The following is a 23087-nucleotide window of genomic DNA, read 5'->3' as shown; positions in this document are numbered from 1 at the left end:
GTCACAGCAGTCACTAAGGGCCAAGATTATTATGAAAACAGCCGATTCAAATTCTGGTCCTACAAGTTGAAGCCTGACAAGTTGACGTCAATCGATGATAATGATTACGATGATTCCGATGAAGACAAAAAGGATGACAATGATGAAGAGGAGTCAATCCAGTTGTCTGATTTACACAGGAGAGCAGTGGACCAGGCCTTGAAGAGTGAGAATGGACACCTGGACCTGTTCCTCTGCTTCCTTCTGGGTCTCTCACTGGCATCCAATCAGAATCTGTTACGAGGCCTTCTGACACAGACAAAAAGAACAACACAGACCAATGAGGAAACAGTTGAGAGAACAGCCAGGTACCTTTCATACAAGATCAAGGAGGAATCCTCACCAGAAAGGATCATCAACTTGTTCCACTGTCTGAATGAACTTGGTTCCAACTCTCTAGTTGAAGACATGCAGACCTCCCTGCGATCAGGAACTCTTTCAGAAACAAGACTAAAACCTGACCAATGTACAGCCCTGGCCTACCTGTTACTGATGTCAGAGGAGGTGCTGGAGGAGTTTGACCTGAAGACATACAACACATCAGAGGAAGGTTATCAGAGGTTGCTGCCGGTAGTGAAAACCTGCAAGAGAGCACTGTAAGTTCTGTTATTGAGTTGATGTTTACAGTGTCATTATAATGAAGGATTTGTATGTCTAACAGATCATCTACTCTCTCCAGACTGGATCGCTGTAAACTCACATATAAATCCTGTGAGACTCTGACCTCAGCTCTGCAGACACCAAACTCTCCCCTGATAGAACTGGACCTCAGCTCCAATGACCTGGGAGACAGAGGAGTGGAGCTGCTCTGTGTTGGACTAACCAGTCCACTCTGCAACATACAGACACTAGTGTGAGTTAAATATCTTCAGTATGAGTTATTATGTGGAGGTTTTAAGCATGTGTTAATCATGTGATATTCTCCCCTCTAGTCTTGGTCAGTGTGGTCTGACAGAGGGTTGCTGTTCAGATCTGGCCTCAGTCCTGAGTTCACCCAACTCACAACTGAAACAACTGGAGCTGAGAGACAATGACCTGCAGGACTCAGGAGTTACACTGCTGTCTGCTGGACTGGAGGATCCAGACTGTAAACTACACACACTGGGGTAAGTACAGCTGTTTCAGTCAGGTCGGTACTGAGCTTAGTAAAGCAAATACTCTGATGTTACTCAAATCTGATGTTTCATGACAATGTTTCTTTCATGGACAAATGAATTGGTGTCCTACTAGATGATTGACACCAGTACATCAACCTAGACAGCTGTTGTGTGTCTCTCTGTAGGCTGTCTGGCTGTCTGGTCACAGAGGAGGGCTGTGCTGCTCTGTCATCAGCTCTGAGGTCAAACCCCTCCCACCTGAAAGAGCTGGACCTGAGCTACAATCACCCAAGAGACTCTGCAGGGGGACTGCTTTCAGCTGCTCTGATGGATCCCACATATAAACTGATGAAGCTGAAGTAAGTCAGAGTAGATGTCCTAATAGTGTGAGCAGCAGTTGTGTGATATGTAGTGTAGTAGGGTCAGTAACATGAGGACATGATGGTAGAATTAAGGGGATGTTTACCCAGCAGGCTGAACACTCCAACACAGCATACATCATCACCACATGAATACTCTTCTTCTGCATCTCTGATATCCTGTTGGAATTGTACTCCGTTCTGTATGCAGTAGGTAGGATAGAATACCTGTATTTCTCTAGTAATGAATTGTACTCCGTTCTGTATGCAGTAGGTAGGATAGAATACCTGTATTTCTCTAGTAATGAATTGTACTCCGTTCTGTATGCAGTAGGTAGGATACTATACCTGTATTTCTCTAGTAATGAATTGTACTCTGTTCTGTATGCAGTAGGTAGGATAGAATACCTGTATGTCTCTAGTAATGAATTGTACTCCGTTCTGTATGCAGTAGGTAGGATAGAATACCTGTATGTCTGTCGTAATGAATTGTACTCATTACATTACAGAAAGTATTCACCCCCTTGGCATTTTTCCTATTTTGTTGCCTTACAAACTGGAATTAAAATGGATAATTTGATTCACAGCAGGTATCATTTGATTTTCACAACATGCCTACCACTTTAAGATGAAACATATTTTTTCTTTTGAAACGAGACAAAAGACAAAAAAAACAGAACTTGAGTATAACTATTAACCCTCACAAAGTCAATACTTTGTAAAGCCACCTTCTGCAGCAATCACAACTGCAAGTCTCTTGGGATATGTCTCTATAAGCTTGGCACATCCAGCCACTGGGATTTTTACCCATTCTTCATGGCAAAACTGCTCCAGCTCCTTCAAGTTGGATGGGTTCCACTGGTAAACAGCAATCTTTAAGTCATTCCAGAGATTCTCAATTGGATTGAGATGTTGGGCTTTGACAAGGCCATTCCAAGACATGTAAATGTTTCCCTAAAACCACCTGAGTGTTGCTTTAGTAGTATGCTTACGGTCACTGTCCTGCTGGAAGGTGAACCTCCGTCCCAGTCTCAAATCTCTGGAAGACTGAAACAGGTTTCCGTAAAGAATTTCCTTGGATTTAGCGTCATCCATCATTCCTTCAATTCTGACCAGTTTCCCAGTCCCTGCAAATGGAAAAACATCCCCACAGCATGAAACTGTCACCACCATGCGTCACTGTGGGGATGGTGTTCTCGGGGTGATGAGAGTTGTTGGATTTGCACCAGACATCACGTTTTCCTTGATGGCTAAAAAGCTACATTTTAGTCTCATCTGACCAGAGTACATTCTTCCATATGTTTGGGGAGTCTCCCACAAGCTTTCTGGCGTACACCAAACGTGTTTGCTTATTTTCTTCTTTAAGCAATGGCTTTTTTCTGACCACTCTCCCGTAATGCTCTGTGGAGTATATGGCTTAAAGTGGTCCTATGGACAGATAACCCTGAAGGAGCTGCAAAGATTGGAGTGTCTTTGGTCTCTTCGTTGCCTCTTGATTAATGCCCTCCTTGCCTGGTCTGTGAGTTTTGGTGGGCGGCCCTCTCTTGGCAGGTTTGTTGGGTTGTCATATTCTTTCCATTTGTTAATAATGGATTTAATGGTGCTCCGTGGGATGTTCAAAGTTTGATATTTTTTTATAACCCAACCCTGATCTGTACTTCTCCACAACTTTGTCCCTGACCTGTTTGGAGAGCTCCTTGGTCTTCATGGTGCCCCTTGCTTCGTGGTGTTGCAGACTCTGGGGCATTTCAGAACAGGGGTGTGTATATATACTGAGATCATGTGACAGATCATGTGACACTTAGATTGCACACAGGTGGACTTTATGTAACTAATTTTGTGACTTCTGAAGGTAATTGTTGCACCAGATCTTATTGAGGGGTTTCATAGCAAAGGGGTGAATACATATGCACACACCACTTTTCCATTTTGAATATTTTCAAACAAGTTCACTTTTAAATTCCACTTCACCAATTTAACCTGTTGAAACTCTGGGGGCGATATATCATTTTTGGATAAAAAGACGTGCCCGTTTTAAGCGCAATATTTTATCACAAAAAGATGCTCGACTATGCATATAATTGATAGCTTTGGAAAGAAAACACTCTGACGTTTCCAGAACTGCAAAGATATTCTCTGTGCGTGCCCGAGAACGTGAGCTACAGGCAAAACCAAGATGAAACGGCATCCAGGAAATCAGCAGGATTTTTGAGGCTCCGTTTTCCATTGTCTCCTTATATGGCTGTGAATGTGAGAGGAATGAGCCTGCCCTTTCTGTCGTTTCCCCAAGGTGTCTGCAGCATTGTGACGTATTTGTAGACATATCATTGGAAGATTGACCATAAGAGACCACATTTACCAGGTGTCCGCCCGGTGTCCTGCGCCGAAATTGGTGCGCAAACCTCAGCTGCAAGTATTTTTCATGGAATTCAGAGAAGAAAGCAGGCTTCCACGAACTGCATATCAATGAAGAGAAATGTGAAAAAACACCTTGAGGATTGATTCCAAACAACGTTTGCCATGTTTCGGTCGATATTATGGAGTTAATTCGGAAAAAGTTTGACGTTGTTGGTGTCTGAATTTTCGGTTCGGTAGCCAAATGTGATGTACAAAACGGAGCGATTTCTCCTACACAAAGATTCTTTCAGGAAAAACTGAACATTTGCTATGTAACTGAGAGTCTCCTCATTTAAAACATCCGAAGCTCTTCAAAGGTAAATGATTTTATTTATTTGGTTATCTGGTTTTTGTGTAAATGTTGCGTGCTAAATGCTACTCAAAATGCTAGCTTAGCATACTCTTACACAAATTAGTGAATTGCTATGGTTCAAAAGCATATTTTGAAAATCTGAGATGACAGTGTTGTTAAGAAAAGGCTAAGCTTGAGAGCAGGCGCATTATTTTCATTTTATTTGCGATTTTCAGAAATCGTTAACGTTGCGTTATGCTAATGAGCCTGAGGCTTTATTCACGATCCCGGATCCGGGATGGGGAGTTTCAAGAGTTAAACTATTTTGTCCATTACATGAAATCCAAATAAAAATCTATTAAAAATACAGGTTGTAATGCAACAAAATAGGAAAAACACCAAGGGGAATACTTTTGCAAGGCACTGTATGCAGATAGGATAGAATACCTGTATGTCTCTAGTAATGAACTGTACTCTGTTCTGTATGCAGTAGGTAGGATAGAATACCTGTATGTCTCTAGTAATGAACTAGATAGTGCACCAGAACTGGATAGTGCACCAGAACACAACAATATGGTTTAAATGTTGACTGCTGTATTAGGTCTTTGTCAGTCAATAACTTGTTTCTCCTACAGTGTGGATCATGGTGGAGAGTGCAGGCTGAAATCAGGGCCACGGAAATGTAAGTCTCTTCAATCCTAATTAACTGCATATTCAGAACTATAGTAACATAGTAACTGATCAATACTTGTTCTGTACCTACAATACAACATTTTAAATGAAGATGTGGTTTGATTAAACTCTCACTTTGTCTACAGATGCTTGTCATCTCACCCTGGACCCAAATACAGCACACCCATACCTGATACTGTCTGAGGGGAACTGTAAAATGACGTGTGTGGTGGAGGAGCAGCATTATGAAGACCATCCAGACAGATTTGATTGTCGTCACCAAGTTCTCTGCAAGGAAGGCTTATCTGGAGGTCGTTATTACTGGGAGGTGGAGAGGGATGGTGACTGGGATGGTGGCAAGGCTTACATTGGTGTGGTGTACAAAAGAATAAAGAGGAAGGGAGAAGAGGATGACAGTTGGATTGGACACAATAAGGAGTCCTGGTGTTTAGTCTGCTCTGACAGTGATTATCACTTTTACCATGCTGGAGTCCATAGCAGATCCATCCCTGGTCCTGGTCCTAGCACAGTTGGTGTGTTTCTGGACTGGTCAGCTGGTACTTTGTCCTTCTATAGTGTGTCCTCCTCTGGTACACTGACACACCTTCACACAGAACACACCACATTCACTGAACCCCTCTATCCTGGGTTTGGGTTTGAGGTTTCCTCCTCTGTGACCCCGTGTCAGATAAATGACCAACACATTCAGAGGTGAGTCAAATAGCAATGTTTCATCATTTGTTTTGTCACGTTCTTTCAAAATCGAACCCAGAAGTGGACCAGGACAAGGAGAGTAGGAAGAAGGTGAGTATTTATTTACAAGTGAATGTGAATGGGTAGATATATCCAGGTGGCGTAGCGGGCAGCGGTGGTGAGTTGATGGGAGTAAATAGGTGGATCCAATGGGGTAGCGGAATTCTCCAACGACCAGGCGGGAATGGGGTAAATGATCCGGGTGAGTAACTGAAGACAGAACAAACGGAGGTAAGTTTAAGGCAAGCAATACGTAAAAAAACAACAAAACAAATTCTATCCAACTTGAGGCTGATACTATGGCACGACATACTGTTCATGGCTAACGATCCGGCAGGGAATGGATGTCAGGTCCGGGCTTATGAAGAGGAGAGATGATGATCAGGACCAGGTGGGCAAATAGCTGATGGGATACAGGTGCGGGTAATCAGAACTCCCAACTGGCTACATTGCCCGGCAACCAGACAGGGTGCGTTCCAGGACACCGGAAACACACTCCAGGACAGAAACACAGGCAAACACAGACTCAGGATGCGGGATTCGTGACAGTACCCCCCTCCGACGAACGCCACCGGGCGGACTACCTGGAGCGCCAGGGTGGAGGCGGTAGAAGTCACGAAGCAGGTCGTCATCAAGGATCTGACGCCGAGAATCCAACTCCTCTCCTCTGGACCATATCCTTCCCAATCCACGAGATATTGGAAACCTCGACCCCGCCGTCTGGAATCCATAATGCGGCACACCGTGTAGGCAGGACCACCTCCGATCATCCGAGGAGGAGGAGGACGAGGAGGAGGGGGCAACAGAGAACTAAGGAGAACCGGCTTGAGGCAGGAGACATGAAAGGTGGGGTGTACTCGAAGCGTTGCCGGCAATTTGAGTCGGACCACAACAGGGTTAATAATTCTCTCCACCACAAACGGACCAATGAACTTTGGTGACAGTTTCCTTGACTCAGTCCGTAGAGGAAGATCCCGTGTAGCCAACCAAACCTTATCTCCGATGGTATAAGCGGGAGCAGGAATACGGCGACGATTCGCCTGGATCTGATACCGGTCAGAAACTCTAAGGAGGACCTTCCTGGCCCGATGCCAGGTCCGGTGGCAACGACGAATGTGGGCCTGGACAGAAGGAACCGAAAGATCCCTCTCCTGAGAAGGAAACAAGGGAGGTTGGTATCCGTACAGGCATTGGAAGGGGGACATCCCAGTGGCAGATGAAGGAAGGGTATTATGGGCATACTCGACCCAGGGTAATTGAGATGACCAAGAGGTGGGATCAGAGGAGACAAGACAACGCAGCGTGGACTCCATCTTCTGGTTGGCTCTCTCCGCCTGACCATTAGATTGGGGGTGAAATCCAGATGTGAGACTGACTGTAGCTCCAATGGCCAAACAGAAGGATTTCCAGACAGCAGAGGTGAACTGAGGACCACGGTCAGAAACAATGTCACAGGGCAACCCGTGGACCCTGAACACCTCCCTAACCAGGATCTCGGACGTCTCAGTGGCAGAAGGCAGCTTGGAGAGGGGAACAAAGTGGGCAAACTTGCTGAATCTATCCACAATGGTCAGAATAACCGTGTTACCAACAGAAGAGGGCAACCCCGTGACAAAATCCAGGGCCAGATGCGACCAAGGTCGCCGGGGAATAGGTAGGGGGTGAAGAAGCCCAGAGCTGGCCCGATTGGTACTCTTATTCTGCGCACAAACAGGACAAGCGGCAACAAACCTCCGGGTATCTTCTCCCATGGCAGGCCACCAAAATCGTCTGCGCAGTAGCGCCATAGTCCGAGCAACACCAGGGTGACAAGCTATCTTGCTGGCGTGGGACCACTGAAGGACAGCAGAACGAACCGACTCAGGCACGAACAACCGACCGGGTGGACCGTAACTGGGCCCGGGCTGTGTCCGAAGAGCCGCCATCACCTCCTCCTCAATCCTCCATGTAACGGCTCCCACAACAACGTTCTGGGGAAGAATCGTCTCAGTCTTGGCCCCACTCTCCTCCGTCTTGGAGAACATCCGGGACAGGGCGTCCGCCTTCCCGTTCTTCGACCCAGGTCGGTGGGGAGGAAGGGACAGAGCCTTCTGTTTACTGAATACTTCACCGAACTCGTGATATGTTTCTGGAACCAGGGACAAATCAGGAGGAGCAGAGTCACTGACCTGACTGGAAACGGCAGGGGAACAGGCAGTCCTAAGGCAGTTAGCATGACAATCAATGCTCCAACTAGTTACCTTACCCGTCACCCAATCAAACGAGGGATTGTGTTCCTTCAGCCAGGGATAACCAAGAACCAGAGGAACATGGGGCGAGGAAAGAATGAAGAAGGAGATAAACTCTGAATGATTCCCCGACAACAACATCTTAACCGGTTCAGTCCTCATAGTGATCCGTGCCAGACTACTGCCATTCAGAGTGGTTGCTTCAATGGCTTCCGGCAATTGCTCCTTGGAAAGCCCCAGCTGTTCCACCAAGTCGGCATCAATAAAGCTGCCATCGGCACCTGAATCGATAAAAGCGTTCATCTCTAAGCTCTGATCCTTATTCATAAGGGTCGCAGGAAAACGGGGTCTGACAGGATCTTTGAGAGGTTGAAACTGGCTCGCTAAAATTCCTCCCAAAACTAGCGAGCCGGGCAGTTTAACCTGTTGATGCTCTGGGGGCGCTATTTCATTTTTGGATGAAAAACGTTCCCGTTTTAAACAAGATATTTTGTCACAAAAAGATGCTCGACTATGCATATAATTGCTACCGTTCGAAAGAAAACACTCTGACGTGTCCAGAAATACAAAGATCTTCTCTGTGAATGCCCTATAACGTGAGCTTCAGGCAAAACCAAGATGAGATGGCATCCAGGAAATGACAAGGATTTTTGAGGCTCTGTTTTCCATGGTTTCCTTATATGGCTGTGAACGCGAGAGGAGTAAGTCTGCCCTTTCTGTCGTTTCCCCAAGGTGTCTGCAGCATTGTGACGTATTTGTAGGCAGATCATTGGAAGATTGACCATAACAGACCACATTTACCACGTGTCCGCCCGGTGTCCTGCGCCGAAATTGGTGCGCAAAAGTCACCTGCCAGTATTTTTCCATACGATACAGAGAGTAAAGCAAGCTTCCACGAACTGCATGTCAATGAAGAGATATGTGAAAAACCACCTTGAGGACTGATTCCAAACAACGTTTGCCATGTTTCGGTCGATATTATGTAGTTAATCCGGAAAAAGTTTTACGTTGTAGGTGACTGCATTTTCGGTTCGTTTCGGTAGCCAGACGCAATGTAGAAAACGGAACGATTTCTCCTACACACAGACGCTTTCAGGAAACACTGCGCATTTGGTATGTGACTGAGAGTCTCCTCATTGAAAACATCAGAAGCTCTTCAAAGGTAAATGATTTTATTTATTTGGTTATCTGGTTTTTGTGAAAATGTTGCGTGCTACATGCTACACAAAATGCTATGCTAGCTTTGCATACTCTTACACAAATTAGTCAATTTCTATGGTTCAAAAGCATATTTTGAAAATCTGAGATGACAGTGTTGTTAAGAAAAGGCTAAGCTTGAGAGCAGACGCATTATTTTAATTTTATTTGCGATTTTCAGAAATCGTTAACGTTGCGTTATGCTAATGAGCCTGAGGCTTTAGTCACGATCCCGGATCCGGGATGGGGAGTTTCAAGAAGTTAACGGGTGCTGTGGACAAGCGGAGATGTAATGTCCCGAGGTACCACAGTAGAGACAGCTGTTGGTCTCACGTCTACGTTGGCGCTCCTCCTTAGTTAGCCCGTGTCGCCCACTTGCATTGGTTCAGGATCTGGTGGCAAGACCCCTCCACTAATCCCGTGTGGGGAATAACGATCAATACGTTCTGGTTCACTTCCTGAACCAAATGGTAACCGAGTTGCTGATTGATTTATGGGCCCCACTGCTTCTCCCTCCTTCTCTCTTGGACTCTATTATCTACCCGAATAGATAAAGTGACCAAGCTGTCTAGGTCACTAGGCTCTGGATAGGATATCAGCTCGTCCTTGAGTTGCTCCGACAACCCCTGGTAAAAAGCCCATTGTAGTGACTCCTCATTCCAACCACTCTCCACAGACAATGTCCTGAACTCGATCATAAAGTCTGCCACACTGCGAGCTCCTTGGCGAAGAGTAAACAATCGTTTAGCTGCGTCCTTACCTCGGACTGGATGGTCAAAAAGCTTTCTCATCTCTCCCGCGAACTCCTGGTTAGAAGCCATGCAGGTCTCCTGTCGTTCCCAAACGGCTGAAGCCCATTCCAGAGCTCTTCCACGCAGCAGTTCAATAACAAAGGCTATCCTAGCCTTGTCAGTGGCGTAAGAATGGGGCTGCAGATCAAACACTAACCCACACTGCATAAGAAACGAACGGCATCTTCCCAAATCCCCTTCATATTTATCAGGCGTCGGTACCTTGGGTTCACGGAAGGAAACCGCACCAGACACGGCAGGTGAGATGGGTGAAACAGGTGGTGAATGAATCGCCGGAAAACAGAGCTGATCCTGGATTTGTGTCAAGCTAGCAGATAAGTTCTGAATTGAACCCGCTATCTCCTGTAGCGCCGTCTTGTGTTGTCCCAATATCTTCCCCTGCTGGGTAATGGCATGGCAAATGGAGTCCAGGTCCGCTGGGTTCATCCTAGGCCGGATCGTTCTGTCACGTTCTTTCAAAATCGAACCCAGAAGCAGACCAGGACAAGGAGAGTAGGAAGAAGATGAGTATTTATTTACAAGTGAATGTGAATGGGTAGATATATCCAGGTGGCGTAGCGGGCAGCGGTGGTGAGTTGATGGGAGTAAATAGGTGGATCCAATGGGGTAGCGGAATTCTCCGACGACCAGGCGGGAATGGGGTAAATGATCCGGGTGAGTAACTGAAGACAGAACAAACGGAGGTAAGTTTAAGGCAAGCAATACGTAAAAAAACAACAAAACAAATTCTATCCAACTTGAGGCTGATACTATGGCACGACATACTGTTCATGGCTAACGATCCGGCAGGGAATGGATGTCAGGTCCGGGCTTATGAAGAGGAGAGATGATGATCAGGACCAGGTGGGCAAATAGCTGATGGGATACAGGTGCGGGTAATCAGAACTCCCAACTGGCTACATTGCCCGGCAACCAGACAGGGTGCGTTCCAGGACACCGGAAACACACTCCAGGACAGAAACACAGGCAAACACAGACTCAGGAAGCGGGATTCGTGACATGTTTCCTCTGGAATATTTTCTATAATTAGATAACTAGTAGTGGTGTGTTTTCATGTGTTCTGTTGGACCTACAGACAGTTAGATTAGTAGTAGTGGTGTGTTTTAATGTGTTCTGTTGGACCTACAGACAGTTAGATTAGTAGTAGAGGTCAAATAAAATAAAATAAAATCCAATTTTATTTGTCACATGCACATGGTTAGCAGATGATAATGCGAGTGTAGTGAAATGCTTGTGCTTCTCGTTCCGACAATGCAGTAATAACCAACAAGCAATCTAACTAACAATTCCAAAACTAATTTCTTATACACAGTGTAAGGGGATAAAGAATATGTACATAAAGATATGAATGAGTGATGGTGCAGAGCCGCATAGGCAAGATACAGTAGATGGTATCGAGTACAGTATATACATATGAGATGACTATGTAAACAAAGTGTCATAGTTAAAGTGGCTAGTGATACATGTATTACATAAGGATGCAGTAGATGATATAGAGTACAGTAACCCTAATCCTATACGTATATATATGAGATGAATAATGTAGGGTATGTAAACATTATATTAGGTAGCATTGTTTAAAGTGGCTAGTGATACATTTTACATCATTCCCATCAATTCCCATTATCAAAGTGGCTGGAGTTGAGTCAGTGTGTTGGCAGCAGCCACTCAATGTTAGTGGTTGCTGTTTAACAGTCTGATGGCCTTGAGATAGAAGCTGTTTTTCAGTCTCTCGGTCCCAGCTTTGATGCACCTGTACTGACCTCGCCTTCTGGATGATAGCGGGGTGAACAGGCAATGGCTCGGGTGGGTGTTGTCCTTGATGATCTTTGTGGCATTCCTGTAACATCGGGTGGTGTAGGTGTCCTGGAGGGCAGGTAGTTTGCCCCCGGTGATACGTTGTGCAGACCTCACTACCCTCTGGAGAGCCTTACGGTTGAGGGCGGAGCAGTTGCCGTATCAGGCGGTGATACAGCCCGCCAGGATGCTCTCGATTGTGCATCTGTAGAAGTTTGTGAGTGCTTTTGGTGACAAGCCGAATTTCTTCAGCCTCCTGAGGTTGAAGAGGTGCTGCTGCGCCTTCTTCACGATGCAGTCTGTGTGAGTTGACCAATTCAGTTTGTCTGTGATGTGTATGCCGAGGAATTTAAAACTTACTACCCTCTCCACTACTGTTTCATCGATGTGGATAGGGGGTGTTCCCTCTGCTGTTTCCTGAAGTCCACAATCATCTCCTTAGTTTTGTTGACGTTATTGTCCTGACACCACACTCCGAGGGCCCTCACCTCCTCCCTGTAGGCCGTCTCGTCATTGTTGGTAATCAAGCCTACCACTGTTGTGTCGTCCGCAAACTTGATGATTGAGTTTTTGGCGTGCGTGGCCACGCAGTCGTGGGTGAACAGGGAGTACAGAAGAGGGCTCAGAACGCACCCTTGTGGGGCCCCAGTGTTGAGGATCAGCGGGGTGGAGATGTTGTTGCCTACCCTCACCACCTGGGGGCGGCCCGTCAGGAAGTCCAGTATCCAGTTGCACAGGGCGGGGTCGAGACCCAGGGTCTCGAGCTTGATGACGAGCTTGGAGGGTACTATGGTGTTAAATGCCGAGCTGTAGTCGATGAACAGCATTCTCACATAGGTATTCCTCTTGTCCAGATGGGTTAGGGCAGTGTGCAGTGTGGTTGAGATTGCATCGTCTGTGGACCTATTTGGGCAGTAAGCAAATTGGAGTGGGTCTAGGGTGTCAGGTAGGGTGGAGGTGATATGGTCCTTGACTAGTCTCTCAAAGCACTTCATGATGACGGAAGTGAGTGCTACGGGGCGGTAGTCATTTAGCTCAGTTACCTTAGCTTTCTTGGGAACAGGAACAATGGTGGCCCTCTTGAAGCATGTGGGAACACCAGACTGGTATAGGGATTGATTGAATATGTCCGTAAACACACCAGCCACCTGGTCTGCGCATGCTCTGAGGGCGCGGCTGGGGATGCCGTCTGGGCCTACAGCCTTGCGAGGGTTAACACGTTTAAATGTTTTACTCACCTCGGCTGCAGTGAAGGAGAGACCGCATGTTTTCGTTGCAGGCCGTGTCAGTGGCACTGTATTGTCCTCAAAGCGGGCAAAAAGTTATTTAGTCTGCCTGGGAGCAAGACATCCTGGTCCGTGACTGGGCTGGATTTCTTCTTGTAGTCCGTGGTTGATTGTAGACCCTGCCACATACCTCTTGTGTCTGAGCCGTTGAATTGAGATTCTACTTTGTCTCTATACTGACGCTTAGCTTGTTTGATAGCCTTGCGGAGGGAATAGCTGCACTGTTTGTATTCAGTCATGTTACCAGTCACCTTGCCCTGATTAAAAGCAGTGGTTCATGCTTTAAGTTTCACGCGAATGCTGCCATAAATCCACGGTTTCTGGTTAGGGAATGTTTTAATCGTTGCTATGGGCACGACATCTTCAGCTTGGTCGGACCAGCGTTGGACAGACCTCAGCGTTGGAGCTTCTTGTTTTAGTTTCTGTCTGTTGGCAGGGATCAGCAAAATGGAGTCGTGGTCAGCTTTTCCGAAAGGAGGGCGGGGCAGGGCCTTATATGCGTCGCGGAAGTTAGAATAACAATGATCCAAGGTTTTTCCAGCCCTGGTTGCGCAATCGATATGCTGATAAAATTTAGGGAGTCTTGTTTTCAGATTAGCATTTTTTAAATCCCCAGCTACAATTAATGCAGCCTCAGGATGTATGGATTCCAGTTTGCAAAGAGTCAAATAAAGTTTGTTCAGAACCATCGATGTGTCTGCTTTAGGGGGCATATATACGGCTGTGATTACAATCGAAGAGAATTCTCTTGGTAGATAAGGCGGTCAACATTTGATTGTGAGGAATTCTAAATCAGGTGAACAGAAGGATTTGAGTTCCTGTATGTTTCTGTGATCACACCATGTCTCGTTAGCCATAAGGCATATGCCCCTGCACCTCTTCTTACCAGAAAGGTGTTTCTTTCTGTCGGCGCGATGCGTGGAGAAACCCGCTGGCTGCACTGCCTCCGATAGCGTCTCTCCAGTGAGCCATGTTTCCGTGAAGCAAAGAACGTTACAGTCTCTAATGTCCCTCTGGAATGCTACCCTTGCTCGGATTTCATCAACCTTGTTGTCAAGAGACTGGACATTGGCGAGAAGAATGTTGGACCTACAGACAGTTATATGATTAGTAGTTGTGTGTTTTAATGTGTTAGGCGCACAATTGGTCCAGCGTCATCCGGGTTAGGGGAGGGTTTGGCTGGCGTAGGCCGTCATTGTAAATAACAATGTGTTCTGAACTGACTTGCTTAGTTAAATGTCACCATCAGTATTGACTTTATGGAAGGTGACATAGTGGGTTATGTCACATTTAGGTAATGCACCCTACATAGGGAGCTAGTCTGTCAAGCTTTAAACACCCTTTGTACTGCTTATGAAGACTGTAAGTATTTTATATATAGCATTTATAAGTTGTATTTAGTTTAATCACAGTCTATCCTTCTGCTTGACCAAATCCAGAGACCATGGTGGAGAGAGTTGGATCAAGCCTGGACCTGAGAACACCAGAGACCATGGTGGAGAGAGTTGGATCAAGCCTGGACCTGAGAACACCAGAGACCATGGTGGAGATAGTTGTATCAAGCCTGGACCTAAGAACACCAGAGACCATGGTGGAGAGAGTTGGATCAAGCCTGGACCTGAGAACACCAGAGACCATGGTGGAGAGAGTTGGATCAAGTTTGGACCTGAGAAATGTGAGTGTTAACAGATAATTGTTTATGACTCAAAATATTTTTAAATGTTCATTACAGTTGATTCCCAGGCAAGGAACACAATTATGACCTATTTGGTCAAAACAAACTTAAAGGTAGAGTCAGCGATATGACGTAGATGCAGAAAGTAAACGGCATTGTGTGCCGATTTCCGCAACAACTTAGAGGGTTGTAACACGATGCTAAACTTCTTGGCTGACACTCTGTTAGAGGGTGAAGAGAACATCCTAGGATCCAGCAGAAATCAGACCCCAACATCTACAAAACACGGACCAGAACGATGTTGTTTCCTGCTTCCACAAACATTCATTAACTTCTTGAAACTCCCCATCCCGGATCCGGGATCGTGACTAAAGCCTCAGGCTCATTAGCATAACGCAACGTTAACGATTTCTGAAAATCGCAAATAAAATTAAAATAATGCGTTTGCTCTCAAGCTTAGCCTTTTCTTAACAACACTGTCATCTCAGATTTTCAAAATATGCTTTTGAACCATAGAAATTGACTAATTTGTGTAAGAGTATGCAAAGCTAGCATAGCATTTTGTGTAGCATGTAGCACGCAACATTTTCACAAAAGCCAGATAACCAAATAAATAAAATCATTAACTTTGAAGAGCTTCGGATGTTTTCAATGAGGAGACTCTCAGTTACATAGCAAATGTGCAGTTTTTCAAAAAAATATTATTTGTGTAGGACAAATCGCTCCGTTTTGTTCACGTTTGGCTATGAAAAAACCCTGTATACAGTTATAGCCTGAAGCTCATTAGCATAATGTAACGTTAACGATTTCTGAAAATCGCAAATAAAATGAAAATAATGCATCTGCTCTCAAGCTTAGCCTTTTCTTAACAACACTGTCATCTCAGATTTTCAAAATATGCTTTTGAACCATAGAAATTGACTAATTTGTGTAAGAGTATGCAAAGCTAGCAATGCATTTTGAATAACATGTAGCACGCAACATTTTCACAAAAACCAGATAACCAAATAAATAAAATCCTTTACCTTTGAAGAGCTTCTGATGTTTTCAATGAGGAGACTCTCAGTTACACACCAAATGCGCAGTGTTTCCTGAAAGCGTCTGTGTGTAGGAGAAATCGTTCCGTTTTCTACATTGCGCCTGGCTACTGAAACGAACCGAAAATGCAGTCACCTACAACGTAAAACTTTTTCCGGATTAACTACATAATATCAACCGAAACATGGCAAACGTTGTTTGGAATCAGTCCTCAAGGTGTTTTTTCACATATCTCTTCATTGACATGCAGTTCGTGGAAGCGCACCAATTTGAATTCATTATTACATTGTCAATTTTAACCAACTACTTTTGACTTCAGGGATTCCTCAGAGCTGTAAGACTTGTGACCATGTTGAGGTAAGTCATAATGTCAATTATTACTTTTACATACTTGCAGGAGTCAGGTACAGTCTCAAAGCCAGGTGTGTACTGACCAACCATTCATACTGGGATATAGACAGTCCTGTGTTCTGCTTTAGTAATATAAGCACAGTCTCAAAGCCAGGAGTGTACTGACCAACCATTCATACTGGGATATAGACAGTCCTGTGTTCTGCTTTAGTAACAGTACTGTGTTCTGCTTGTAGGCATGCAGGATTTTAGCTGTTGTCATATTTTGTCTTTAGACAGTTTAATTGATAAATCAGCTCGGGGATTTGAGCTTGCAACCTTCCGGTTACTAGTCCAGCGCTCTAACCACGAGGCTACCCTGCCGCCCCGGCCCTAATGAGGTGGACTGGGGAATATGTTGGAAGGGGCATCTTTTACACATGTTTGCCTGTTTGGGGTTTTAGACTGGTTTCTGTTCAGCACTTTGGGATACCAGCATTCCATGTAACATTGAATAAATATATTAGGTGAGTTACTTTGGTTTAATTGGCCAGTTTCCCAGACACAGATTAAGTCTAGTACTGGACCTAAAAGATCTTTCTTTCTATTGAAACTTCCACTGATCTGTGTCCAGGAAACAGGCCCCATATGTATTACTGACATGCTTGTCCTTGTTCAGGACTCCACACACTGGCTTCAGATTGAACCCTTGACTTCCACTGTCCAGGGAGTGACAATGTTCAGGTAAAATAACTACTTGTAACATTTCATTCCACCTGCTAGTGTATTTCCCCATTACCTTTGGGAATAGTCTTCTAATCCAACCTCTCCATTTGACCATGGACCCTCTCTACCACATCTTGTTGTTGCCCTCAGGCACAGGACACCCAGAGGGAGTTATGAGTGCACAGTGTCTGGGCTCCGCTGGCTGTGTGAGAGAGATGTCATTCTGAAGTATCACTTCAGGAACTGGGAACCCTACAGTCAACTTCTGAAAGACATGCAGTACACACAAGGTGGTCCATTGCTGGACATCACTATGGAGTTAGGTGAACTGGAGGAAGTTCATCTGCCACACTTTGTCTGTTTAGGTAAAACCATATAGAAATAGTATTCAGAAAGACATTTCCATGTAACTGAGTTTCACTTCCTGAATGAATGAATGAATGAATGAACTATTCTGGGAGTTTGAGTTTACTGTGATCTGGCTCTGCATATTCTTTGTCTTTTAGTTAGAAAGACATATTGTATTATTCATCCATCTCCTTTGTATTGTGTTGTTCAGGGACCAACCCTTGCCTGAGGAATGAGATGAAGATTCTTCATGTAGAGGAACATGGAGTGTCTTTTGAGGAAGTGCATGAGGTCACCAGATTCCATGTTAAGATTCTCCATCCCAAGTTCTCACCTATCTCTCTGATACTGAGGTTACTGTCTTGGAACGTAGATGTCCACTGTGATGTGGTCCTCTATATGGCAGTAAAAAGGTCAACAGTCATTTCAAGGCTGTACCTGCTCCTCAGAAACTCCAGTCAGAAAGAGGTGAGGCACTATCACTGAAGTGACAACAGTATGTTGAAACTTACGGAAGGAAAGCTCATAGTTTGTTGAAAATCTCTAGATTACAAAGACAACATTCAGCAATGTGAGAAATCTTTTTCTGTCTCGTTCATTTGAAGAGCCAGTAGACGGCACTCTTCCCTCTGGTCGAAGGAGAACCCAATGCCCCTGGGCATTGAAGGGGACATTGCCCTGAGTAGGGTGCTGTCTTTCAGATGGCATGTTAAACGGGTGTCCTCTCTATGGTCACTGAAGATCCCATGGCACTTATCGTAAGAGTGGGAATGTTAACCCTGGTGTCCTGACTCTCCATGGTCACTAAAGATCCCATGGCACTTATCGTAAGAGTGGGGATGTTAACCCTGGTGTCCTGACTCTCCATGGTCACTAAAGATCCCATGGCACTTATCGTAAGAGTAGGGGATGTTAACCCCGGTGTCTTGACTCTCCATGGTCACTGAAGGTCCCATGGCACTTATCGTAAGAGTGGGGATGTTAACCCCTGTGTCCTGACTCTCCATGGTCACTAAAGATCCCATGGCACTTATCGTAAGAGTGGGGATGTTAACCCCGGTGTCCTGGCTAAATTCCCATTCTGGCCCTCATACCATCATGGCTACCTAATCATCCCCAGCTTCCAATTGGCTCATTTTCCCCCTCTCCTCTCCCCTGTAACTCTTCTCCAGGTCGTTGCTGTAAAAGAGAATCTCTTCTCAGTCAACTTACCTGGTACACCTTTAAAATAATATCCTGGTACAATAGGGATCGCAAAACAAAAAAAACATTTTTTGTTGTTGACAAAAATGGATTGCTCAGTGAGCTGCATGTTGTGTGAATTACGAGACTACATTGTTCTGACTGACTACTACATTGCTAATTTTGTAGGCTGTTCAGGAACGTGAGAAAAACCAGGTGTCCAAAGGATTTTCAGAATTCGTCCTGTCAAGTCCAAACGGGTCCTTAAAGCTGAACAGTTGGTTTGCGTTCAAGAATCCCCGCTCCACTTCCATCAATCCAGAGGTGTAGTTTTATCAGGCTGAGGACATGAATCTGTCATATTGTATATGAATAACTGTAATATCATTCTATTTCCATCTGTTGTCTCAATCGCTGCACCATATGGCCTCCTACAGAAGATTCAGCTGTTACCTGCAGACACCACACCAAGCTGTTGTCAGATGATAATGGGAAACACAGGGGTGGATATTGAGATGGAGTTAATCGGGGATGATGAGAGGACAGTATGGAAATCAGTGGTATCAAAAGGTAAGTAATACTATACATGAACAGTATGTCAATCATCAATGTCCTTTTCTAACAGATGCTATTAAAATGTTTTATGATATTTTCTATTGTTTGTTTTTCAGATGTGTACAGCAACGACTCTCATCCAACATGTAAGTTTGTTTTTGTGGACGAGTTTTATAAACTGGGTTATAGAGCTAACATCTCTTCAAGTTTGGATGAAGGACACTAATGAAGGTCTTCATGAGTCATGTTCAGTGGGGTGATGAAGGTCTTCATGAGTCATGTTCAGTGGGGTGATGAAGGTCTTCATGAGTCATGTTCGGTGGGGTGATGAAGACCTTCATGAGTCATGTTCAGTGGGGTGATGAAGGTCTTCATGATTCGTGTTCAGTGGGGTGATGAAGACCTTCATGAGTCATGTTCAGCGGGGTGATGAAGGTGTAATGATATAAATACTGACAAAGGCACTGTATATGAGGCCTTGTCTTTGTAGAAAGTTGAATCTGTGCTTGAAATGCGATACTTGACTGAGGGACCTTCCAGACGTTGTATGGGGGACAGGTCCAATTTGACGTTACAGAGTATTTTCAGTAGACTGTGGACAAAACATTACAATGAAATCCATCTTAATCCCACTATGTAACACAATAGAGAAATCCAAGGGGTGTGAACACTTTTGCAAGGCTCTGTATGTTATGTAGAATAGACAATCGTGTCAGCCAGGGTCGGCATCAATTCCAAATAAATCAGTCCATTCAGGAAGGAAACTGAAATTCCTATTCAATAACTGGAAAAGGGATTCTACTTTTGACTTTCAGTGACTTCTCAATAAACCGAATAGGAATTTCATTTTTACGTTTTGACTGACTACAATTGGAATTGCCTACAACCTTGGAGCTCTATTCAAGAAATGACTATCAGAGGAATGGTAACTGGAGAGACTGCAAGATGTAGAAACAGCTGCTGTTAACCCTAAAACCATATTAATTTAATTGACCCCCCCTTCAGCATTAATACTCCTTGGGATTCCTGCTGAGGAGTTTCTGAAGAAACACAGGGCTGAACTCATTCAGGGAGTCAAAAACACAAAGCCAATAGCAGATGTTCTGCGGTCAAAGTACATGATTGGTGATGAAGAGTACTCCAGAATAAAAGCTGAAACAACTGAACAGGAGCGAATGAGAGAACTACTGAACGCAGTCCTCCCTAAAGGACCAGAAGTGATGGGAGCTTGTCTCAAAGCTCTCAGTGAACATGAACACCATCTTGTTAAGTTCTTGAGTGAATCGAGGTAAGACCAGTTTCTTTTCTCCCTCCCTTGAATATGTGGAACGATTAAATATAGGTCAAATAAAAACATAGCTACCCAGATCAAAGAGAAAGTATTTTTCAAAATGGAAGCATGTTTTTGTGTTGCTGCCTGTAATAAATTACTCTTATCATAAGACCATTATCTAATCATTATCTCATCATTACCTCAGGTGTATCATAGGTAAATTATTCCATCATTATCTCATCATTACCTCAGGTGTATCATAGGGCCATTGTCTCATCATTATCTCAGGTGTATCATAGGGGCATTATCCCATCATTATCTCATCATTATCACAGGTGAATAATAGGGCCATTATCTTGTCATTATCTCATCATTATCTTGGGTGTATCATAGGATCATTATCTCAGGTGTACCATAGGACCATCATCACATCATTATCTCAGGTGTACCATAGGACCATCATAGGGCCATGATCTCATCATTATCTCAGGTATATCATAGGGCCATTATGTCATCATTATCTCAGGTGTATCATTGGACCATCATCACATCATTACCTCAGGTGTATCTCAATCCTCCTTCTTCTCCATACTTTTTGATCTCCCTCTTCCCTTCTCCTCCATCCTGTTTTGTAGCACCTAATCTGAAGATACTGAGGCCTGTCTTCTAGTCTGTGGACAAAGACACTTCTCCACCTAATCTGACGATGCTGAGGCCTGTCTCCTAGTCTGTGGACAAAGACACTTCTCCACCTAATCTGACGATGCTGAGGCCTGTCTTCTAGTCTGTGGACAAAGACACTTCTCCACCTAATCTGAAGATGCTGAGGCCTGTCTCCTAGTCTGTGGACAAAGACACTTCTCCACCTAATCTGAAGATGCTGAGGCCTGTCTCCTAGTCTGTGGACAAAGACACTTCTCCACCTAATCTGAAGATGCTGAGGCCTGTCTCCTAGTCTGTGGACAAAGACACTTCTCCACCTAATCTGAAGATACTGAGGCCTGTCTCCTAGTCTGTGGACAAAGACACTTAAGTGATTTTAAGGGAAATGTTTGTTTGTGCTATTCTTTTAAAAATGTCTGTGTTTTATTCATGTGCTGTTCTGTAAACTAATTTGTGTGTTCATGCAAGTGGCTGACTGTACAAATCCTCACAAACAGTAGATGTAATTTGGCAGTAAGGCCAGACGTTGGTTTGAGAACGAGATATCTCAGTTTCAAGGTCTCATCTTAGAGAGAAGAAGACTGGTGACGTGTTGGTCTGTCCAATGCTATGAAACGGTATTGGTCGGTCACATGAATGAAGCAAACAGTAATGATTCATTAATTATGCTAAATCATGCAAATTTAGCTTGTCTGTGTATAGCCATATATGAGAGAACTGCTGGGTCTGCCCAGGGAGAGCTCCTGATTGACATCTGTACTGTTGTTCATTGAGTTGGGTCTGACCAGGCATAGCCCCTGATTGACATGTGTACTATGGTTCATTGAGTTGGGTCTGACCAGGCATAGCCCCTGATTGACATGTGTACTGTGGTTCATTGAGTTTGTTGGAACCTCTCAGCTCACTGACAATAAATAATGATTCATTTAAGATTGACTTTGAGTGTCACTGTGTGAGGCTAGTCAAAGATACACACCACCACGTTGTCATCTTGACCTTCCTTAGATTTTTTATCGGATTACAACTCCATCTGTCTGAAGGAAGTGAGGAAATGGACTCACGAAAGGGGGAATCGCTGAGAGGGCAGAGAAGGCACGTGACATCACCGACATGGTGTTGAGAAAAGGAACTGAGTCGTGTTCCAGGATGTTCAAACTTATTGGGGAGCTGGACCCCTGTCTTTGGATAGAGCTTCATATCAACAGTTGTAGTCAACCCCTGGAGGTGGGGAGACCAGGCAGAGTAGACAGGCAGGATGGTTCAACATGTTCTTGCTGTCTGTTGCTTAAATTCAGGGTCACAACAATGTACAGAAAATGTCAATCAAACATGACCACTATAATAACAAACTTACTGAAGGACCAACCACACAGCCTCTCTCCTTCTGCAGCCTCCTGGACATGTGGATCTTCTAGCAGGAGGGTCAGTTAGGTCCAACCACACAGCCTCTCTCCTTCTGCAGCCTCCTGGACATGTGGATCTTCTAGCAGGAGGGTCAGTTAGGTCCAACCACACAGCCTCTCTCCTTCTGCAGCCTCCTGGACATGTGGATCTTCTAGCAGGAGGGTCAGTTAGTCCTCCACTAGGTACCTAGCTGGACCCCTATCTAGCAGGAGGGTCAGTTCGTCCTCCACTAGGTACCTAGCTGGACCCCTATCTAGCAGGAGGGTCAGTTAGTCCTCCACTAGGTACCTAGCTGGACCCCTATCTAGCAGGAGGGTCAGTTAGTCCTCCACTAGGTACCTAGCTGGACCCCTATCTAGCAGGAGGGTCAGTTAGTCCTCCACTAGGTACCTAGCTGGACCCCTATCTAGAAGGAGGGTCCGTCAGTCATCCACTAGGTACCTAGCTGGACCCCTATCTAGCAGGAGGGTCCGTCAGTCCTCCACTAGGTACCTAGCTGGACCCCTATCTAGCAGGAGGGTCAGTTAGTCCTCCACTAGGTACCTAGCTGGACCCCTATCTAGCAGGAGGGTCAGTTAGTCCTCCACTAGGTACCTAGCTGGACCCCTATCTAGCAGGAGGGTCAGTTAGTCCTCCACTAGGTACCTAGCTGGACCCCTATCTAGCAGGAGGGTCAGTTAGTCCTCCACTAGGTACCTAGCTGGACCCCTATCTAGCAGGATGGTCAGTCAGTCCTCCACTAGGTACCTAGCTGGACCCCTATCTAGCAGGAGGGTCAGTTAGTCCTCCACTAGGTACCTAGCTGGACCCCTATCTAGCAGGAGGGTCAGTTAGTCCTCCACTAGGTACCTAGCTGGACCCCTATCTAGCAGGAGGGTCAGTTAGTCCTCCACTAGGTACCTAGCTGGACCCCTATCTAGCAGGAGGGTCAGTTAGTCCTCCACTAGGTACCTAGCTGGACCCC

At 45.0% G+C, this 23087-nt stretch overlaps 1 protein-coding gene across 1 annotated transcript; it reads left to right on the top strand.

Moving 5' to 3' along the window:
- Nucleotides 1-6: 6 nt before the first annotated feature.
- On the top strand, nucleotides 7-21655 carry LOC135536316 (uncharacterized). The gene is made up of 16 exons (XM_064962672.1): nucleotides 7-635; nucleotides 719-892; nucleotides 972-1145; nucleotides 1322-1495; nucleotides 4820-4866; nucleotides 5003-5567; nucleotides 14369-14604; nucleotides 15962-15999; nucleotides 16652-16716; nucleotides 16849-17063; nucleotides 17258-17514; nucleotides 18418-18552; nucleotides 18666-18798; nucleotides 18900-18929; nucleotides 19789-20071; nucleotides 20692-21655. Exons 1-16 carry the CDS (start codon nucleotides 448-450, stop codon nucleotides 20696-20698), a joined length of 2721 nt encoding a protein of 906 aa, XP_064818744.1. The 5' UTR covers nucleotides 7-447; the 3' UTR covers nucleotides 20699-21655.
- The last annotated feature ends 1432 nt before the right edge of the window (nucleotides 21656-23087 follow it).

This window comes from Oncorhynchus masou, unplaced genomic scaffold, assembly GCF_036934945.1.
Source record: "Oncorhynchus masou masou isolate Uvic2021 unplaced genomic scaffold, UVic_Omas_1.1 unplaced_scaffold_594, whole genome shotgun sequence".
NCBI classification, from domain to species: domain Eukaryota; kingdom Metazoa; phylum Chordata; class Actinopteri; order Salmoniformes; family Salmonidae; genus Oncorhynchus; species Oncorhynchus masou.
Note: the sequence above shows the minus strand (reverse complement) of the source record. Positions and strands in the feature narration are given on the sequence as shown.

Bases quoted from the DNA above. Each gene is read 5' to 3' on its own strand.
- LOC135536316 (XM_064962672.1), top strand. From the start codon at position 448: ATGCAGACCTCCCTGCGATCAGGAACTCTTTCAGAAACAAGACTAAAA. The intron at 1,496-4,819 runs GTAAGTCAGAGT...TTTCTCCTACAG, and splicing joins TATAAACTGATGAAGCTGAA to TGTGGATCATGGTGGAGAGT. The intron at 18,799-18,899 runs GTAAGTAATACT...TTTGTTTTTCAG, and splicing joins GAAATCAGTGGTATCAAAAG to ATGTGTACAGCAACGACTCT.